General features: G+C 41.9%; 1 protein-coding gene across 1 annotated transcript in view; it reads left to right on the top strand.

Annotated features, from left to right (window-relative positions):
* The window catches only part of LOC126101015 (alpha-tocopherol transfer protein-like), a 164459-nt gene that overhangs the window by 26954 nt on the left and 114350 nt on the right, over positions 1-23155 (top strand). The window contains exon 2 of the mRNA XM_049911683.1: positions 16799-16928. Within this exon, the coding sequence (XP_049767640.1) occupies positions 16799-16928 (130 nt within the window). The remainder of the gene's footprint in view (positions 1-16798; positions 16929-23155) is intronic.

The following is a 23155-nucleotide window of genomic DNA, read 5'->3' as shown; positions in this document are numbered from 1 at the left end:
GGTAACTCGGATACCAATTTAATTAACCAAAGCTACTAGGAGAACCACCGTAGTGAACACTAACTTACAGTAATCTACGGCATCCAGTGGCGGTTTTACCACTCTACCCGTGGTTCTCCTTACGCTAACTGTGGCGTCCTTCAATGCTTGCTTGTCTGTAAGGCTTTGGCTAAGTTTGAATTACCAGTGAAGCTCTCTATTCTTTCGTAGCAGCTTTGTAACATCTCTGTCGAACCACTATGGGTCTTCCCATACCTCACAACTTTGCTCGGAACATTAACTAACATACATAGTACAACTCTTGATCTTTGTGACCGAGCGAGCTGGCGCAGTGTTTAGCACACTGGACTCGCATTCGGGAGGACGACGGTTCAATCCCGTCTCCGGCCATCCTGATTCAGGTTTTCCGTGATTTCTCTAAATCGTTTCAGGTAAACGCTGGGATGGTTCCTTTGAAAGGGCACGGCCGGTTTCCTTCCACATCCTTCCCTAACCCGAGCTTGTGCTCCGTCTCTAATGACCTAGTTGTCGACGGGACGTTAAACACTAATCTCCTCCTCCTCCTCCTCTTGACCTTTGTCCATTGATGCTGAATATTTTCGATGTTGGAAACTACTCAGGTAAACTGACACTATTTCTTATGGCTCTAGTTAAGCAGAAATGTCTTCCGACCGTTCTTTACATTCCTATTTACAGCCGTATTAAGCAGTGCTGTAACAACCTTATGACAACTAATTCACTGTTCTACGCTACCTGAGACGCAGAGGTCGAACCTGTTTGTGACCAGTAGATATTACGGCTCTCCACTGAGTTACAGATATCATACAAGATCGTCACAGAATCATTCTGTTAAGTCTTCAACTCGGCTCCAAACCAGAGGACCGCATCCGGTTCTAGGAACATTCTGCAAAGTACTAGCTAGCTCTGATTCGTGCCGACGTGAGACACGATTTGTAGCCGGGTGCATCCAATGCACGTAGTCGCTGCATGTAGAACCTCCTCCACCCGCGCAGGAAAACAGGGATTGGTATACATCTCAGCAAATAACTGAGGACGTAGGTCACAAGTGCTACTCTGGAATGAAGAGGTTCGCACAGAAGAGGAAGCCGCATCAAACCAGATAGAAGACAGATGACAAAAAGTGCATCTTATATCACCGATCTGCTCATATCTATTAAGATTCTTTCCTTCTACTTTCTCTACAATTACACATCTCAGGAATGTCAGACGTGCAGAACTATTTTACCTTTCCTCTTCATTACTTTTTATTGACGTCGTTGCTTATTCGATCAATGCATCTCATATCCAAGTAAAGTTTGTAAAAACCATACTCCAAAACCATACGATCCTGTTATTTCTCTATTTGTAAACGGTACGCGACCATATTGGCATCTGCTCCAGACATATCTTCCCACGAATCCTTTTCTGTCCAAAACAGTTAAATTTTTTGGGTGTTGTTACCTTTTTCTCTTTATAGAAAGCCTTTTTGCCTTACTCATGTGTTGTTACTGTATATTTCTCGCATGTTTCTTCATGTGTACTAATCCTAGATAGCAAAATTCAACATCCTGTTCAGGTGTGTCTCGTCAGTGTTCAACATTTGGCAGTCTAGCTAGCTCACCTACCGTCCACAACCACTTACTTTTATTGATATGTGTAATAGAGCCATGATCTTTCGATTTTGCAGTTACCGTACCTCGTATTACCTGAAATAATTTATTCGACTGTTGTCAAACTTATTTTAGTCATTTGCTCCATTTATAGTCCCATGGTGGATATCTGAAACTGATTCTGTGGTAAAATATCAGCTTAATGTAATGTCCATCGTTACAGTCAGCCACACTTTTGCCGCAACGACAAATGGTGTCGTTCAGTTGTAGAACATCTTCTGGTCGGTTTAAATAAGTGAGAAGGATGTGAAGCACAATGATACGTTATCACTGTAGTCCACACATGTGATAAGACGTAACAATGTGTAAGATATCACATCGGTTGTGGAGCAATCCGGTTCAGGTGTCGCGTCTGAGATGCTGTGGTAGGGAGAATAAAACGGAGTTTTGTACAGAAGAATGGAGCGAAATTTTGAAGTGTTACCGTCTGTGTGGTGTACGTCTAGAGAGCAAAATCTATACGAACGGAATAAAACAATTGCAGACATGAAATTAGGAGCAGTATAAAAAGATAAAAGATGAATTGCAACACAAGGAGTATTGCAGTTCCATATCGATCAGTTTATATTTCAGATGATGACGATGTTTGGTTTGTGGGGCGCTCAACTGCGTGGTTATCAGCGCCCGTACAATTACCCAATCTTTGCTCAGTCCAATTTCGCCACTTTCCTGGATGATGATGAAATGATGACAACACAAACACCCAGTCATCTCGAGGCAGGTGAAAGTCCCTGACTCCGCCGGGAATCGAACCCGGGACCCCGTGCTCGGGAAGCGAGAACGCTACCGCGAGACCACGAGCGGCGGACTTTATATTTCAGTCCTGCGTCTCGGATGTGGTTCTTTTCACTAGTACTCCACCATAGAACGGCGGTTCCTCGTGTCTCACGAACACGTGGGTATGACATTCATTCCTAAGCCTGTTTCTTGGTTCTGCTCTCTTCACCGCCGGGCTGGTCCCCTCAGCTGGTGTATGTGGCAGTGTGTGTGTCCATAAGACATCTTTATAATGTTAAAAAAAAAGATGTTGGTAAAATAACTAACCTGTCAGGTGGTTAATTTAGTACTGGTTGAAACTGTAAGAGATAATTTGTAGAGGGAGACAAGGGGCTGAATGAAACAAGCAGGTTGAAAGATAATGGAAAAAAGTAAAAGGAATAATCCTCGAAAATTCTGGAAGAAAACGGATGTTAATTTTAATATTTGTAAACAAAGTACGCTATAGAAAAACTGCAGAAAGTAACATCAAAGGTAGGGTACCAGATATGGCAAAACCCATTACTTGGAAAAAGTGCATCATAACAGCAAAAAAATTGCCACTGAACATGGAATATGGGACGATTTTACAGGTACACTCTTTCCAATACCTTGGAGGGTTTATACTGCCATCGGGGTTGAACAATAGGGCGAACCTAGAAAGAGCCTTGAAACTTCAAAAGGCATTCAGAACCAGGCGGAACCACTGTTAACAAATTAGTAACATCACACAATGCGGAATAGCGGCGTTACAAAAACGTTCGTTTACCGGAAGCATTACGTGCATCAGTGACCAGTTGTTGGTAGGCTCTTTAAAGCTGCGAAAACTGAAATTTACGTTCTATATACTTAAGAATTCCTTGGAAACAGAGCACAGGTTTGGTAAAAGACATAAAACAACTAAGAATAATGAAACGTGTCATTTCGCAACACAATTTCCCATTATTACTCGTTTATTTCCTTGCATGGAAATCCTCACATCATACCTCTACGACGGATAATACTAAAAACTTACATTCTTTCTGAGCTCAACATCTCTCATAAGACTCGGGTTGTCAAGCAAAAAATGGGAATTTTCCGTACATAGAATGGAAACAAAACAGTCATCATGATCCTGAAATCGGATGGTAGTTTATGCACTGTTACATTACAGAATAATTAATGTTTGTGTTTTCTGTGTACAATGACCGGTATAGGGAACTACTAATCTGTCTACATCAACAGTGTATAAACAAGAGTATCATACACTAGGGATAATCTGACTATCCTGCTTGTTCATGGTTGCCCTAAATTGTCAGAAATGGCGGCGTGATTTCTGTTGTAAGGTTGCGGCCGATTACCTGAGCCACGCCTGTAAAATTTGTATTTGAGGTTCTGCATATATCTTTCTTTTTGGTCTTAAGCTCTATTACCACGACAAGTAAGGTGACGAAAGTGTAGAGAGAGAGAGAGAGAGAGAGAGAGAGAGAGAGAGAGAGAGAGATATGCCCATACACAGATGGCAGCAGCGTCGTGTACACAAGGTATAAAAGCGCAGTCCACTGGCGGAGCTGTCGCTTGTATTCAGCAGATTCGTGTGAAAAGGTGTCCAACGTGATTACGGCCACACGACGGGTAGACATTGAACGCGGAGTGGTAGTTGGAACTAAACGCATGGGACATTCCATTTCGGAAATCTTTGGAGAATTTATAAACCTACGCTTACTATTGCAATTTAGCATGCTTTTACCGAAATAACAGTTGTCACGTATACTATACCCCAACAGAACAAAAGTCGTATTACTGGAAAAGCCACGTATAACCTACTTACTGAAATATAGTTTAGTTTCCAAATAATGTACACTATGGAAGGACATTCCTGTTAGTGGGAAAAGCCAATCAATAGAGTTACCCTTTTTACAGGATTTGACTGTGTGATGTGTTTAATGGGTAAGTAAATCAGACTATTTAATTCTTGTCCTAAGATTTTACCCAGCAGTTAAACAGAAACGCAGTATGAAAAGTATACTGAAACTAGGACAACTCAGGTCCAAGTGCATTTAGAGGTTCAAATATGTACTAATGGTCTCCAGCCTATCCAGACAATGAAACAGTGAAGTATTGGAAAAGCAGATACTACACCCTTATACATTACGTTTTAAAAGGAGAAAAAGCCCAGTAGATAACTTCAGGTAAGCTAAAAAAAAAAATTTGTTCAGGGGAACATACAGAAAATTATTTTCTATAATAAACTTAAATACTAAAATACGTAGATAGTAAAGCACACATTTTTATACTAATCATTTCACTTCAATAAAACCTCTTTCTTACTGGAATTTACTTTCTAAAGCTGTTCTTTGAACTAACTCTGTATAGTCATTTACCAGATTCAAGTAACTTGGCTACACTCTCATTGAATTTTACGTAAGCAAACTTTTACTATAACACTCTGACATAGTCAAGAAAACACAAAACGATTTTCAATTTTATATTAACTTGACACTTAATAAGTCTGTAAATTAGGATACTCGGAGTCAGCAAACACCAGGAAGGAACGCTATATAGGTGTAAGATTAGGATGAAATGACAGGGTGAACTTTCTTTAAAGTTAAAGAATGATTATTTAAACGGAATTTAATTTAATGGTTCACGCTGTAAAAAAGTATATTAATATTAAGAAGTCTTATCTGGTGGCTATAGGCTTGGGTGTGGCGAACAATTATGGCGGCTACACTACCCACAGTAGGCCTGCTAGTCTCTTGCTGTATGGGCTCAATTTGTCGTCTTGGCGTCGTTCAGTTCCACATACAGTAGCTCAACTCGTAGTTATGCCTTAAGCAGTTTGCAGTCTCCATCCGAGGCATTTTGTGCTAATTTGTAGGAAAAGCTTCTCCTGCTCTACAAAGGTTTGCCTCAATCACTCCTGCCTACAGATTGTCTTACTTCCCGCGCTTGTTCTAGGTAGAGCGCCAATTCGCCCTTGCCACCTTTTCCACTCCCCACAGCCACTTCAGTTTGAAACAAAAGATCACTGGTTTTTACGTAGCACCTATTTCTTACATTGTTGCTAAGCGTGATCATTTCTTAAATCGTCAAATTCACATTAACACGAACAATTTGTAGACACGAATATTCTTAAATACAGGAGGGCAACAGAAAATTATTTAACGTAATAGACAATTAACATAGTATTTTACATACATTACTCACATACAATACAAAGAACTTAAAAGTCTCTAGTGCAGTACACTTTACTTTTCTTATACAGAATATATAGTATCAACATGCGAAAACTTTACGAGGTGCATTCAAGTTCTAAGGTCTCCGATTTTATTTCTAATTAACTACTCACCCGAAATCGATGAAACTGGCGTTACTTCTCGACGTGATCGCCCTGCAGACGTACACATTTTTCACAACGCTGACGCCATGATTCCATGGCAGGGGCGAAGGCTTCTTTAGCAGTCTGTTATGACCACTGGAAAATCGCTGAGGCAATAGCAGCACGGCTGGTGAATGTGCGGCCACGGAGAGTGTCTTTCATTGTTGGAAAAAACCAAAAGTCACTAGGAGCCAGGTCAGGTGAGTAGGGAGCATGAGGAATCACTTGAAAATTATCACGAAGAAACTGTTGCGTAACGTTAGCTCGATGTGCGGGTGCGTTGTCTTGGTGAAACAGCACACACGCAGCCCTTCCCGGACGTTTTTGTTGCAGTGCAGGAAGGAATTTGTTCTTCAAACATTTTCGTAGGATGCACCTGTTACCGTAGTGCCCTTTGGAACGCAGTGGGTAAGGATTACGCCCTCGCTGTCCCAGAACATGGACACCATTTTTCAGCACTGGCGGTTACCCGAAATTTTTTTGGTGGCGGTGAATCTGTGTGCTTCCATTGAGCTGACTGGTGCTTTGTTTCTGGATTGAAAAATGGCATCCACGTCTCATCCATTGTCACAACCGACGAAAAGAAACTCCCATTCATGCGGTCGTTGCACATCAACATTGCTTGGCAACATGCCACACGGGCAGCCATGTGGTCGTCAGTCAGCATTCGTGGCACCCACCTGGATGACACTTTTCGCATTTTCAGGTCGTCATGCAGGATTGTGTGCACAGAACCCACGGAAACGCAAACTCTGGAGGCGATCTGTTCAACAGTCATTCGGCGATCCCCCAAAACAATTCTCTCCACTTTCTCGATCATGTCGTCAGACCGGCTTGTGCGAGCCCGAGGTTGTTTCGGTTTGTTGTCACACGATGTTCTGCCTTCATTAAACTGTCACACTCACGAACGCACTTTCGACACATCCATAACTCCATCACCACATGTCTCCTTCAACTGTCGATGAATTTCAATTGGTTTCACACCACGCAAATTCAGAAAACGAATGATCGCACGCTGTTCAAGTAAGGAAAACGTCGCCATTTTAAGTATTTAAAACAGTTCTCATTCTGGCGGTAAAATTCCATCTGCCATACGGTGCTGCCATGTCTGGGACGTATTGACAATGAACGCGGCCTCATTTTAAAAAAACGCGCATGTTTCTCTTTCCAGTCCGGAGAAAAAAATCGGAGGCCTTAGAACTTGAATGCACCTCGTAAAACAAAAAATTATTAAAATTTAAATGAACCATGAACAAATATTGTTATAAATTCAGTATTCAGAGATAAACAGTGTCAAGAGTCTGCCAAGAATACCAAATTACAGGCATTAACTCTCTGCACGGACAACTCAGTGGCAGACAGACGTCGCTCGAAGACTGACATCAGCGGCGTTTGCATAGAGTTATCAGTGCTCACAGACAGGCAACACTGCGTCAAATAAGAGCAGAAATCAACGTGTGATGTACGACGAACGTATCCGTTAGGATAGTGCGGCAAAAATTGGCATCAGTTGGCTAAGGTAGCAGACGGCCGACGCGAATACCTTCGATAACAGCGCGACGCCGCCTGCAGCACCACTCCTGGACTCGTGTGACCATACCGTTTGGACCTTTGGCGACTGAAAATCCGTGGCCTCGGCAGAATAGTCCCAATTGCAGTAGGTAAGAGCTGATCGTAGGGTTAGTGTGGCGCACGCCCCACAAAGCCATGTGCCCAACTTGTCAACAAGGAACTGTGCAAGTTCGTCTGGGCTCCACAATCGCGTGAGCGAGTGTTTAAATGGAGTGGACTAGACCGGTAACTGACTGGAACTGGTTGTGTTCGGCTACCTGGAGATCACCTGAGCCATTCATGTGCTTAATGTTCTCAAACAACGGTGGAAATTTTATGTATGACAACGTGCCATATCAGCGGGCCACAATTGTTTGCGATTGATTTGAAGAACATTCTGGACAATTCGAGCGAACGATTCGGTCACCCAAATCACCCGAGATAAGTCCCATAGCACATTTATGGGACACATTCGAGAGGTTCCTTTGCCCACGAAATCGTGCACCGGCAACACTTTCGCAGTTACGGGCGCCTATAGTCAGCATGGCTCAATATTTCTGCAGGGTACTTCCAGGGACTTGCAGAGTCTATGCCACGCGGAGATTCTGCACTACACCGGAAAAGTGGAGATGCGACACGATGTCAACAGGTACCCCATATCTTTTGCCACTGTAAAAGTGGTCCACTGATTAACAAAACCACTACTACTAGATTAACATGGAGAGCTGCATCAAACCAGTCACCTGGAGAAAACGACGACTAAGTTAACAGAAAGCTACGCATCTGATACTCGTCCCATTCAAAGAACAGCTTCTTTGCTTTTTTTGAGCGACGTGCTTAAATTTCGAAATCTTTCGGTATGTTGTTGCTACAGTATCATCCTGAGCTTCACGAGGTTTAAGTGCGTTTTAGTACATGTGGCTACGTGTTTAGTCCGTCCTAAGAACAACTCATCGCAATCCAGACGCTTCATTTTATGCACTCCAGATGCAGATCAAGCCGCAGACTGAAATATAAGCAATGTTTGATATCACAAGTTTCCCATCGGCTGTAATGTTAGATCAGTATACTGTGTACGTAATTTGACATTTACAATTGTTCTGTTTTCTCACAATGAGCTTGTCGTTCGGATGTTCCACTCACAGAAATAGATCTCCAAATCACTCTGAGATGCACCACTCCTTTATAGATGTCAGCATTTAGTTCCGTGCGCCTCAGTGAATTATAAACGCCATGTACAGCACTGATACAGGTTATTATGCAGCTACTGTTAGTATCAAACACTGTTATTCGCGGTACACAACACAGCCCAGGTGCCTACCGTTTTAATAATAGCCATAAAATGCGGTGCAGGGGAGCATCTTATCTTTCATTATAAAGCTAGTCCCGGTCACGTTCCAGCCAAACTTCTTCAATTGAGAGTAGACATAGTCTGTAATGACTGCCGAAGATTCCCGGGGTAGTGAGTCACCCACGCCAACGACCTCGTAAAAGAGGGTGGACGAGCGGACAACAGTTTCACGGCAAGCACTTGCTCCTGAGATGGGGAACTGTCCCTGAAAGGCAAACGATTCAGCAGCGATAAACGATATGAGGAATAGAAGATACTAGAAACCACTTCGTTAAAGACACGTATTGTTCATCCGCAGAACATGTGTAATGGGAAAATTGTCCATGTTCATTGCCAGACGAGTCTCACTTAGTCCTCCATTCGGATATCTGGGAGGCTATTGCCAAGGAAGATGTAACCACGAGAAACACACTAACCGACGAAAGCGTAATTATTCTAACAGCTGGAAAGCTGAATGGCAGAGGTCTGAACGAGATATGAATCTAACAAGGGAAATGTAAAGGCGCAGCCTAGGTATGGCGAGTGTCAGTGTAATGAATTGGAAACAAAATAAGGATTTGTCATGTGGCAGTATAAAGTGAAGCGAAAAATGGTACAAAGGTAAGATTAATTATGAATTGCAACGTCAGTCTGAGAGCGAGTTGCTGTGAACAATTCAGTGATGGGATTATTCCAATCAGAAGAGACATCAAACCAACGCCAACGACAATTGTTCAGACATACATCCCGACGTCACAAGCAGAATATTAGGAATTAGAGAAATCATATGGGGACATAAAATGAATAGTTCAGTACTTGCTGTAATGTTCTTGTGAGTGGAAGGTTGTAGAAGGCGAGGAGTAGAAGACATGCGGTACATGATTTTTGTCTTTCTTTGTTGCGATGACAAAATAGGAAGATTCATTTCTGTAATAAATTTCAGCTTGTAATGACGAAAACAATGTTCAAAAACAAGAAAAGGAATTTATTTGGAAAAGACCTAGAGAAACAAACTAATTCCAACTGCGTTACGACATCGCGAGATCGCGAAATCTGATTTGGGTTGTTAATAGCGCATACGGAGAGATACACTGGTGTCCAGAATTAAAGCAACAAACTGAAATTTTGCAGGGTTGCGTTTATTTTCCCCTAAACAGTATAAACAAGTGATAATGAAGCAGAAACAATGTAAAGAAGACAGAACATGAACTGCAACATGCATAACGGTAGACAAATATCTTCATTTTTTCCAACTTTACGGATTTGCACACACATTCCGACAACCGGTTAATGTGCCCAGTATGGACTGTGACCACCTTTGCCAGCATTACAAGCCTTACAATGACGGTGCATGCTGTGAATTGTCATCAGTCTCATGTTGAGCCAATAACGCCCATTCTTCCTGCAGAGTTGCTCGCAGTGTAGGAGAGTGGTTGGTGGATGCTGTCGTGATGCAACCCCCTCCCCGTGCATCCCAGACGTGCTCTATGGGATTCAGATCGGAAGAGAGAGAGCAGGCCGCGCCATGGGTGCAATATCTTAAGTTTCCAAGAAAACTCTGAGGTCCAGCATTATCGCCCATCAGTACGAAGTCCGGGCTACAGTACCTCACAACCCCCGCAAATGAGGTCCCAAGATTTTGTCAGGATACATGGCAGTAGCTAAACCTTGCCGATTCACCCATAAAATTTTTCATGAAGAGGCGTTAAGATTATGGAATAAGAGGCAAACTTTTCCAAGCAATTAAAGGTCTTTCATGGATAGTCAGGCAGCAATTAGAGTTGACGGTAAATTGAGTTCATGGTTCAGAGTAGTTTCTGGGGTAAGACAAGGCTGCAACCTGTCTCCACTGTTGTTCATATTATTTATGGATCATATGTTGAAAACAATAGACTGGCTGGGTGAGATCAAGATATGTGAACACAAAATAAGCAGTCTTGCATATGCGGATGACTTAGTTGTGATGGCAGATTCGATTGAAAGTTTGCAAAGTAATGTTTCAGAGCTAGATCAGAAATGTAAGGACTATGGTATGAAGATTAGCATCGCCAAAACGAAAGTAATGTCAGTGGGAAAGAAATATAAACGGATTGAATGCCAAATAGGAGGAACAAAGTTAGAACAGGTGGACGGTTTCAAGTACTTAGGATGCGTACTCTCACAGGATGGCAACATAGTGAAAGAACTGGAAGCGGGGTGCAGCAAAGCTAATGCAGTGAGCGCTCAGCTACGATCTACTCTCTTTTGCAAGAAGGAAGTCAGTACCAAGACTAAGTTATCTGTGCAATCTTTCGACCAACTTTGTTGTATGGGAGCGAAAGCTGGGTGGATTCAGGTTACCTTATCAACAAGGTTGAGGTTACGGATATGAAAGTAGCTAGGATGATTGCAGGTACTAGTAGATGGGAACAATGGCAGGGGGGTGTCCACAATGAGGAAATCAAAGAAAAACTGGGAATGAACTCTATAGATGTATCAGTCACGGCGAACAGGCTTAGATGGTGGGGTCATGTTACACGCATGGGAGAAGCAAGGTTACCCAAGAGACTCATGGATTCAGCAGTAGAGGGTAGGAGGAGTCGGGGCAGACCGAGGAGAAGGTACCTGGATTCGGTTAAGAATGATTTTGAAGTAATAGGTTTAACATCAGAAGAGGCACCAATGTTAGCACTGAATAGGGGATCATGGAGGAACTCTATAAGGGGGGCTATGCTCCAGACTGAACGCTGAAAGGCATAATGATGATGATGATGATGATGATGATGATGATGATGATGATGATGATGATGGGTTAGTGCCCATACCATTAGGGACCCTCCTCGATATAGGTCTCTTTCCACTAGGTTTTGATCCAGAAATCGTGTTCCACGTTCCCTCCATATGCGAATTCATTGAAAATCACACTAAATCGGGTCTCATCAGTGAAAACATTGGCCCACTGTTCGACAGCCCAGGTGGCATGTCGATGACTCCACACTAGACGTTTCCTTCTGTGAAGACGTGTCAGAGGCAGATATACAGCAGTTATCAGACAATAAAGGACACTCCGCTGAAGCCTTCTGCACACTGTTTGCCTCAGTACAAAAATTCTAGTGGATGCTGCGAGCTCGCATGCCACTTGCCATGCAGCACTAAGGCGGTACTGTCGTGCCCTTACAGCAAAAATAACAGTTCTCCCTTCTGAAGTCGCAAGTGGTCGGCTCGGTCCGGGATACAGTTTCGATCTGTGTACACTGTCTCCACATCCGATAAACAAGAGAACGATTCACAGTAAGCCACCGGGCCAAATCAGTTTGCGACTGCCCTCCCTCCCTCCTTCCTTCCTTCCTTTCTTTCTTTGCCCTTCTACCGCAGAGAGTTTGGTAGGCATCTTCCCCATGCCACACTGCACAGTCTGTGACAGTATACAGAGCGTTCCTGGATGTGGGGCTACCCAGCAAACACTGCCTCGTTTCATACGTGCCCTGACGTCGTCGTTGGTAAGGTTGTCCGTTGACTGGAATGCCATCTTCCATACAGAATACGTCCGTGCCGACATCTAGTTGACAGTTTGTATGATTACATCGTAAATTAGACACAGGAGTTGAGAGGGGGGAGGGGGGGGCATGTCTCTGAAGAGTTTGGATACTCCAGGAGGCTCAGGTGGCAAATAAGGGACTGCTATTGTAAAATTTTGTATCGTCTAATAAATAAAAGAACATTAGCCCTGCGCCAGCCTAGCCAAACTAGCTCTTTCTTTTTACTTCGTTCCATCATTTTAATGTTGCTTACAGAGAAACTGCATACAATCATATAAAAAGTTTAATATTGAATGTACAGTATTTTCTTCCGATGTTGTACCCTAAAGCCACCTTGTGACGCAGTCGAAAAATGTGCTTTGTTTAAATATTGTTGGAAATCCTACCGAAACATTTCCCCAACAATTGTGTACTTAAACAGCTATGAAACTTCGTAATAATTAAGATTGCCAACAACATTCACTTCTGATTCCATCACAACGTGATTTTACACAAAATACACGGCAAGCATTTTGCATTCAAGAGTAAACACACAATAAAATTTGTTTGTATCCACATGTCCTGGAAGAATCGTGCAAGTGAAGAAATTAAATGATATAGACCATACGGACGCTTGTAAGTAGAGGTAATGTTCTTTTGTTCATCCATAGAATAGCCATCTTACATCCCTTATATGGGAACACACACGTTACTGATGTGACATTGTTTTTGGTCAAGGGAGCTTGGCCTTGACTTTAATCTCACAGAACTGGAGTCCAAATAATGGAAATTTCATAGCAATATTGGAGCTGTTAAGTGACCATATAAAGTTCTTGTGAAACTGGAATGCGTACAAGTGCAATATCTGTGAAGGGATATTCTGAATGGAATTTGTTTGTAGTCCTGCCCATCATGTAAAGACTGCCCTCTTGGAACAGAAAGACAATATCATTCAATTATTGTCGATGCAAGTTCTAATTCATGTCATGTTGAAAAGACAACATTCATACTGCGTTAATTTACTTCAATACGTAATTTCATAAATATGAAATAACTGAATGATTTTTAGGATTCGTAGACTGTAATCAGAAAACAGGAGCTACTATTGGCATTTAATTCGATCAATACTTATGTGAGACAAAATTCCTATTAGTGAATGACGCAGTCAGAGTTATGATAACGGAAGTAATAAGAGGTCTTATAAATTACCTTGGACATGCTTTCTTCGGGCAATACTCTTGTGTAATTTTCTGTGTACTTGTCACAACATTACGTGGAGTACATACAGCTGAGAGTTGGCATGTAGCAGATACATTTTTTCAGTCTGATTCAGCTTCCTTACAGCCTGTTCAGCTGCAATCCACAAAAATGGGAAATTCTGAAACGATGCTTTGGCTGTTCTTTATATTCAATGTCTGATGCCCCCTGCAGTGCTCAGATTGACACTGTAAAACCAACTACTGCTCACTTGAATAATATTGCTGTTGCTGCTGAAACTAAGTTAAATTTGTCAGTTTAAACACTTACGTGGTGTGAGGTGTTTTGGATTATGTAGGATATTCAAAGTGTTGAACAATACCATCAATAAAGGCTAATATTGTTGGTACCAACTGGCTACAAAAACAAGTTAAAAGAAGCTCTAAATACTACCATTGATGGTGAGGTGAAACACTTCGCGAAATTATGAAATAACTTAAAATATCTTACCGAAAACTGAGAGGCCGTACGTCGTGAATCTAAAGTTGTAGCCCTGTATATCTAAAGATGTGGCGCACTGACATCATGAAGTGGATTGGTATGAAACTCAGATTTATTAAAGATAAATATTTTTAATTCAGTGACAGTCTAGTGTCTAACATGAAAACCTGAAGATTTTAGATAAAACACTTGGATTTTTATGAAAATATTGAAAAATAACTGACATACTGCTGAGACATGAAAGGTATTTATCAATGAATATCATAATGATGTCACAACAGATTTACAGGGAGAAATTATATATCTCAAAACAGTTCATACTTCAAAGTTTCGACGCATTACTTGGGAACCATTAGACCTCTCCAGCGAGATCCACGAGCTTAAAATTCCAGCCTTATTTCCGGACGGTTTTGTAGGTATGCACATATTTTATTCTTCCAGTGACTATAGCTCATGCGGAAAGTTAATTCAGTTCCGTCTCGTGTTAAAAATTGCCAGATGAACTATGCATCAACATGATCTCGCAGATTTGGGGACCTTACTACCTGAATACAAGTTGCCAAATCAACCAGACTTTGATGATGTGATTCAAACATATCATGCAGTTCCCTAGGTGTGGTCTTAAGTTTGTGATTACTGTCTTCCTCACTACTTCTCAAACCAATATTTATTACTATTCTTTCAGGCTCCTCTCCATGCAAACTTCATGGTGCTTGTATTCATTCCCGAAATATTTAACCATTGTACAGTCATTCATGATTCACTAGATTCGTGTGTTCAGTGGGAAATTAGAGACACGGTTTACGACCTTTTTTACTACATTCCAAATTATTTGACTGCGAAAGTACATTATACAACGTGTGTCACAACTGAAACTTCCTGGCAGATTAAAACTGTGTGCCCGACCGAGACTCGAACTCGGGACCTTTGCCTTACGCGGGCAAGTGCTCTACCATCTGAGCTACCGAAGCACGACTCACGCCCGGTACTCACAGCTTTACTTTTGCCAGTTTGGAAGGTAGGAGACGAGATACTGGCAGAAGTAAAGCTGTGAGTACCGGGCGTGAGTCGTGCTTCGGTAGCTCAGATGGTAGAGCACTTGCCCGCGAAAGGCAAAGGTCCCGGGTTCGAGTCTCGGTCGGGCACACAGTTTTAATCTGCCAGTTTCATATCAGCGCACACTCCGCTGCAGAGTGAAAATCTCATTTCTGTGTCACAACTGTTTCTAGTTCTCTGAAATAGAGGGCACTAGTCGAACATTTTTGTTAATGAAGACATATCGAGAAACGTGTAGTTCGAAACCTGCACTACGATGAAGGAAGCTGTATACTGCAATAAAAGTGCGGAAAGGATTTCACTGCAAAATGAGTGTAAAATTTCGAGCACTATCTTAGCAATGACACTTCACAGGTTTGCTACAAATTGTCTTTTCCAACGAAATTATGATGATTAAATGTAATTAATATTACAATTATATTTATAAATGTTTAAATTTGTAGATAATGCAATCTATGGTAAATGATCGAAAATGTGTGTGTGTGTGTGTGTGTGTGTGTGTGTGTGTGTGTGTGTGTGTGTGTGTGTGTGTGTGTGTAAATCAGAAATATGAATGCAGGAAGTATGCACGGGAAAAATAGGTACTGGATACAGTAAATGTAACTTCCTGTGTCAGTCTGTAATTGGAAAGTCTGTCTTTCCGCATTTTCGCAGAAAAAAATCTTACTTATTTTAAAACCCGAAATTAAACAAATTTCACAGAATAAATTCTGTAACCCATAATAACAAACTTCAGTAGTTCTTAGTTTATGGTAAGAATAATGACTGAAAGAATAGCATCTAATATCTGACTGATTAGCACTGGCTTTTGTATAGAAAACGAAGCATTTGCAGCCACTGCATTATTGATAAGTAATTTTATGTTGAAGTCGTCTACCACGTGAAACAATTAGGATAATGTGTATGTAAACTTTCTGCTCTTCATCAGAACACTTCACGCCGTTTCTTAGAGGACGCATGCTTTCTGAAGGCAGTGCAATGATATTTCACAGTCCTTGAATGTCTATAGGATCTGTAACACAAGAAAACACGACGTCCAACACGGAGTCGAACTTAGTCCTGTTAAGTTGTTCGATGATACCCACAGGTATATACCACCGCACGTTTTTCAACCCATTACGCCCTGAACAACTGTCAGTTGGCTGGAATTTCTTTCGTATCACAGTACACATTACGTTTCTGAATATACGTTTACCGTTCAATAAGAAAATACATTTATCCTATTTCATCCCAATAAGTATTTTTTGTTTATCTACTGAATTGCCCGAATTATGTTTAAACCATCTCAAACCATCATGACAAAACTTGTTTTTTATATTTGGAGCTGGGGCCCAATCACACGTGCTACCCGTGTCACAGTTCTGGCTCTCAGGGGCCCAGACAGCGATGACTAAAACCACACTAGACATTTCAGCTGAAAAGGATGGAAACCTCCAAAAAGTTGGCTATTCATATGCGTTAAAAGCAACCCATCTCTACTTTAAATGCGAATGCAATATTTAAACTTCTGAAATCGAGTAAATTACTACATTTATCCTTCTCCAACCTACCTGAAAGTCTGGAACATAATCACGGACTCACCCTACATAGACATAGACATACAGGCGTCGGCGCCTATAACTCCGACGCTCCGTGACATTATTCTCGTTTCGTTCCTCAAGACGCCTTCTACAGCCTATCGAAGTTTGTCGATGTAATTTTGACGCATTTTGTATGTGGAAGGTTGTAAAAGAGCTAAAGATGAAGATTTTGGCAATAAAGGCTATGTAAAGTGAGAGATCCACAATGAACTGCCTACAGTACTGACTAAATAAGGTACTGTGACACAGAGCTCTTTTTGTCTATTTCTTATAAAATACTTTTCGTGTTGCCGTTACAGATGGATTTGACCCCCGAACTTCAGAAGAGAGCTGAGCAGGACCTGAACGAGGACCCCAGGAGGCGAGGCGAGGACATAAAGCACATCAGGGACTGGCTCAGCAAGCAACCACACATCAAAGCCAGGACAGGTGAGTTGCAGAAAGTATCGGCTAAGCCGTACCAGATGTGTCAGTCAGGGATGGATTTGACAGTGTTATAAAATCGCTAGAATACTTAGTGATGTTTAAATTGCGGCAACGCATATGACGAAGCAACTCTGTTGTCGGAAACACTGCACCACTGACAGCCTTAGTGTTGATGAACGTCCTGAAATCGGCTGCCCAGACGGCGATGTAAAGTAAATCACAGAGGGAAGGGTGAATGTTCCCAGAATCTGAGCTGGGTGAGGAGGTAGGGCGTTAAGTGGGGCGAGTACTGGAAGTAACTAATCACCCCCGTTACCAAAATAAAACTCAAAACTATTGAAATGCTGTTTTTATTAATCAAACTAACACTACCACATCACAACTGACACATCTTGCGAAGTTCTTATTAAGAGAGTATAGTTTGTAAGAGAATCTCACTCATTTTCTGGCAGGAAGGTACTCATGTTGCCTTTTTTTCTTCCATCAGTCTACTGACTGGTTTGATGCGGCCCGCCACGAATTCCTTTCCTGTGCTAACCTCTTCATCTCAGAGTAGCACTTGCAACCTACGTCCTCAATTATTTGCTTGACGTATTCCAATCTCTTCTTCGTCTACAGTTTTTTGCCTCTACAGCTCCCTCTAGTACCATGGAAGTCATTCCCTCATGTCTTAGCAGATGTCCTATCATCCTGTCCCTTCTCCTTATCAGTGTTTTCCACATATTCCTTTCCTCTCCGATTCTGCGTAGTACCTCCTCATTCCTTACCTTATCAGTCCCCTAATTTTCAACATTCGTCTATAGCACCACATCTCAAATGCTTCGATTGTCTTCTGTTCCGGTTTTCCCACAGTCCATGTTTCACTACCATACAATGCTGTACTCCAGACGTACATCCTCAGAAATTTTTTCCTCAAATTAAAGCCGGTATTTGATATTAGTAGACTTCTCTTGGCCAGAAACGCCTTTTTTGCCATAGCGAGTCTGCTTTTGATGTCCTCCTTGCTCCGTCCGTCATTGGTTATTTTACTGCCTAGGTAGCAGAATTCCTTAACTTCATTGACTTCGTGACCATCAATCATGATAAGTTTCTCGCTGTTCTCATTTCTACTACTTCTCAGTACCTTCGTCTTTCTCCGATTTACTCTTAAACCATATGTGTACTCATTAGACTGTTCATTCCGTTCAGCAGATCATTTAATTCTTCTTCACTTTCACTCAGGATAGCAATGTCATCAGCGAATCGTATCATTGATATCCTTTCACCTTGTATTTTAATTCCACTCTTGAACCTTTCTTTTATTTCCATCATTGCTTCCTCGATGTACAGATTGAAGAGTAGGGGCGAAAGGCTACAGCCTTGTCTTACACCCTTCTTAATACGAGTACTTCGTTCTTGATCGTCCACTCTCATTATTCCCTCTTGGTTGTTGGTCATATTGTATATGACCCGTCTCTCCCTATAGCTTACCCCTACTTTTTCAGAATCTCAAACAGCTTGCACCATTTTATATTGTCGAACGCTTTTTCCAGGTCGACAAATCCTATGAAAGTGTCTTGATTTTTCTTTAGCCTTGCTTCCATTATTAGCCGTAACGTCAGAATTACCTCTCTCCTTCCTATTTATTTCATTCCTCAGCGACTTGTATTTCTGTATTCCTGATTTTTCCCGGAACATGTTTGTACTTCCTCCTTTCATCAATCAACTGAAGTATTTCTTCTGTTACCCATGGTTTCTTCGCAGCTACCTTCTTTGTACCTATGTTTTCCTTCCCAACTTCTGTGATGGCCCTTTTTAGAGATGTCCATTCCTCTTCAACTGTACTGCGTACTACGATATTCTTTGCCTACTAATACAAGAAAACCATCACGAACTGAAGGCATAAGGCTACTGGACTCCTTTAGGATCCAAAGCCTTCTGGCATTTACGGTAGCAATGAGAATATCTGGGAACGGTGGTATAGTTGACACCTCACTACATATTGCTCTGGGTGCACTTGGAGCTTGTCTACATATTCTGGCTTTCTTCCAACTGATGACGAGTTAATACGTGTCCGTCTGTTAAGGTGGCGGGTCGAGGTAAGTGTTCGGTTTGCGAAGTTTACATTTTCTTTCTAGGATGTTGGGGAGAAGAGAAGGGGGGCGGAGGGGAGGTATATGGGAAGTGTAGCAGCTGTCTTCCCTTGTCCCATCGCTGGGTAGGTACCTGGAAGCGAAACAGTTTCACGATATGCGCTCTTGAAAATGTCAATGATGGAATTAGCGATTCATTGTAAGAGACAGACCCCCACGTTTTACGCTGTTCTCCAGGCTGTCCACTACATCCGCCGCCATCAGCGGATACAGTACGTTATCTGCTCAGATTCTCTCAGCTCTCTCCTCAGTCTCCAAGCTCTTTAGCCTGTGCACCCTCTGGTCCACCGGATTCAGGACTGTCTGCGCTTGCTCCACCTGGGGGGCGTCTCGGTGGCGTTCCTCTGGCTCCCGGGACACGCTGGTATCTGTGGGAATGAGGCGGCCGATATAGCGGCCAAGGCTGCAGTCTCTCTTCCTCGGCCAGCTATTCAGTCGCTTCCCTTCACGGATCTAAGGAGCGGTTTATGTCGCGAAGTTGCTCATTTATGGCATGCGCATTGGTCAACACTTCCCCGTAATAAATTGCGGGAAGTGAAAGCCCTTCCTTGCGCTTGGACCTCTTCCTCCCGAACGCGTCGTCGGGAGGAGGTAATTTTAGCTAGACTCCGGATAGGGCACTGTCTTTTTAGCCATCAACATCTTTTAAGCGGTGATCCTCCCCCACTCTGTCCCCACTGCTCTCAGCTGTGGACGGTAAGACACCTTTTAATTGAATGCCCCTATTTTAATCCGTTACGCTCCCGTCTACAGCTGTCGCCTGATCTATCGTCGATTTTAGCAGATGACACGCGCTCAGCCGACCGCGTTCTCCAGTTTATTAGTGACAGTGAAATGACGTCAGTCATTTGAAGCTTTTTTTTGGAGACAACCACACCCTTTCTGTAGTGGATTTTTAAGCATTCCTTCTACTTTTAGTTTCTCCAATTTTATGACTTTGTTCCCATTGCTGCCGGTTTTCACTTTCGGTTTTTTACTGTCTTAAGTCACGGGCTGGGCGCTAATGACCATAGAAGTTTTGCGCCCTAAAACCACAAACAAAAAAAAACACCCACGTTTTAGCATCTCGCGGTAACAGTTGTGAAGTTTCGTCTTTTATAATGAAGCCACACTAATTCCATTAAATAATCTCGAACTGATTGGCTTGCAAATGTCAATACCGAGGATGAAACGTTTCAAACTAATGACCTTACAGTATCTTATTAGAGATAGTGAAAATTGTCATGATTATTTACACACAGATTTAATAAGGGATGGTGTTTATTCCTGGCGCTCTTTTGTCAATAACACTGGTAGCAAAATCCACCTAAGCTGTCCGTGTTTTCGACATGACTTTTCAAATTAAGATTGTTGTGCTCACCAAATAAGGTATCGGGAAGCGAACGCCCTTGCTGCTGTACTGACGGTGGCGTGCTTGCAAGCATGCAATTGGCCTGGTTACGGGACGATGAAATGTATGACACGAAGAATGTGGGGAACATAAAATGAAACGAGTAACAATCATCTGCTAAAATAATACACACAGCAAATACTAAACTGTTATGAGAGGCGTGACACAGAATGCAGTTCTGATTCTGTTAACATAACTCACCGTACGATGACTGTCTAATTGAATAGTACACTCATGGACTTTTGTCAGTTGACTCCCTATTAGTTCAGCTCGGTATAACTTAAACATTATCCAGAGAATTAGACAGTGTGCTTCTTGATATTCTATTTTTGTTCAAAAAAATTTCGGAACAATCGTAATTTCGTTCCAATGGTGTGTTGGACCGAAATGCGGCTGGCATTCCAGCACACACCTGTGTTTAATGTGCGACTGCCGGAAGTTTCATTGTTGTATGTCTGTTAGTTATTGTTCAGTGGTGTATTGAGTAAAACGTTGTGTCGCACAGTTTGTGAATTTCTATACGGTAGAGTTAGAGGAGCAATGTGTCTGCGTTAAATTTTGGGTGAAACTCGAGGAAACCTTTACAGAGACACACAAACTGACGCAGGAAGCCTACGATGATGATTACTTCAGTCGTACTCGGTGTTACGAATGGTTCACACGGTTTAAACTGGCCGGACGGAAGTTAAAGATGACCCTCCTTCAGGCCGCCCTTAAACATCTACAGGCGACGCTCCTGTCAGGAATGTCAACGAAATTGTGCGTGGCAATCGAAGACTGACTGTCCGGAAGATTGCAGAAGAATGTAACATTTCAGTTGGATCATGTCATGAAATCCTGACACAGTATCTTAGAGTGCATTTGTTGCCGCCAAGTTCATCCAAATGCTCAAGGATAAAGACCAGAAAGCCCATCGCGATGCAATCTGTTAAGAGCTTTTGAATCGTGCAAATGAGAGATTTTTCTCGAGAGAATCATAACTGGTGATGAGACGGTCTACGGTAATGATGTTGAGACCAAGGTACAGTCTTCACCCAATGGGTCGGGAAATGTTCACAAACACAAGAAAAAGCTCTTCAGATCAGATCAAATGTCAAAGCCATGCAGATAATTTTCTTTGAGTTTGAAGTATTAGTGGATCATTAATTCGTTCCACAGAGACAAACTGTTAATCGATGGTACTACCGAGACGCGTTGCGACGCCTTCGAGAATATGTGAGAAGGAAATGGTCTGAAACGTGGGGAAAACAATTCATGGCTTTTGCAATACTATTATGCACCCTCATATTCACCCCTGTTGGTGGGTGACCACTGCACGAAAAATGAAATCACTGTGCTGCCTCATCCCTCGTCTCACCAGATGCGCCCCATGCTGACTTTTTTTCCCTTCATTTCCAAAGTTGTAAACTCCGTAGAGAAGACGAAGATTCGCAACGATAGACGAGATGAAAGAAAATTCGCATTACAACTGTACAAAATTTCAATAATTTTTTAAAAAACGTGGGTATAATCCTTAGTGCGTATATACACCTGAAATTCCTCCGAAATATTCATGATTGCACTTTGCGGATTTTGTGCATCATTTGTGGTGAATTTCGAATGCTGTCAACTTCGCGTTTTTCATTTTTGAGGTGTGTAAAGTGCATTGGTTGTTATTGGTTTCCCTCGTGTGTTCTCTGAATCTGACGGCAGAAATTCTTCCCATCTGTCCTACATAATATTGTTCTTATTGCAGTTAATTCTGTAAATTTCTGTGTTTAAGTGAATCGGAAGTGTGGGTTTTTCTGGACGTAGTTTCGTGCTAATATTACTTGTTTGAAGGCCAATTTCACATCTGTATTTTTTTCAGTAGGATGTTTATTTTATCGTATAGTTTCCTCATATAGTGTGTTGGAACGTAGGTGACATTTTTTTGGTTTCTCTCGTTACTGTTATTTTATGATTTATGGGGTCTATTTAGGATGTGTGTCTTTGTATAATTGTAAAACAATGTTAGGGTCGTAACTGTTTTTGGGTGCGATCTGTTGAAGTGTCAGATTTAGGATTCTGTTTATCGTGGAAAGAAAAAATGCAAATTTGTGAGATTTTGGGTGTGTAGATGTATGGTTAGTTATTCCATCTCTAGAGATTGATTTTCTGTCGATTTTTAAAATTTGTTTTTAGTTCTTGTTGGTTACTGTGGGAACCAGAAGGTTTATCGATTTGTTTTTAAAGTTGTGTAGTGAATTATATTTTAGGATGTAAGCCATTGACTTCCGGGTGTATTGTTTGTATGTCGATCATTTCCTTTTATGAATAGCAATGTGTTATGGACATAGCGCTAGTAGTAATTTTTTTTAGAAATGGTTCTTCTGAGCTGAAGACTACTGTTCAGAGTTCGTTAAAAAATACATCTGCTATGCTTTCAGCAATATTACTACGCACAGGAAGGTACACACTTCGACGCTCGGCAATTGTTGTCTGATGATCAGTCTGTCAACGTTGATGGGGTCATAACTGCGGCGACTTCAGTGAACTGGTCCGCGGTTGGAACTGAATAGGCAACTCCATGATCGGCAAGAATGGTGGACGGACGTCCATCTGCGATCTGCAGGGTGGTTATAACTGAACTTTCGCTACTATAGTATAGACGGAAAACTATTTGCCGTATGGGTACCCAACTTTATAGGAATGATGTTCAGACTGTGCACTGCAGGATCTGTGTTGTT

This window comes from Schistocerca cancellata, chromosome 9 (genome assembly GCF_023864275.1).
Source record: "Schistocerca cancellata isolate TAMUIC-IGC-003103 chromosome 9, iqSchCanc2.1, whole genome shotgun sequence".
Lineage (NCBI taxonomy): Eukaryota > Metazoa > Arthropoda > Insecta > Orthoptera > Acrididae > Schistocerca > Schistocerca cancellata.
This window is presented reverse-complemented; position numbering and strand designations above follow the sequence as displayed.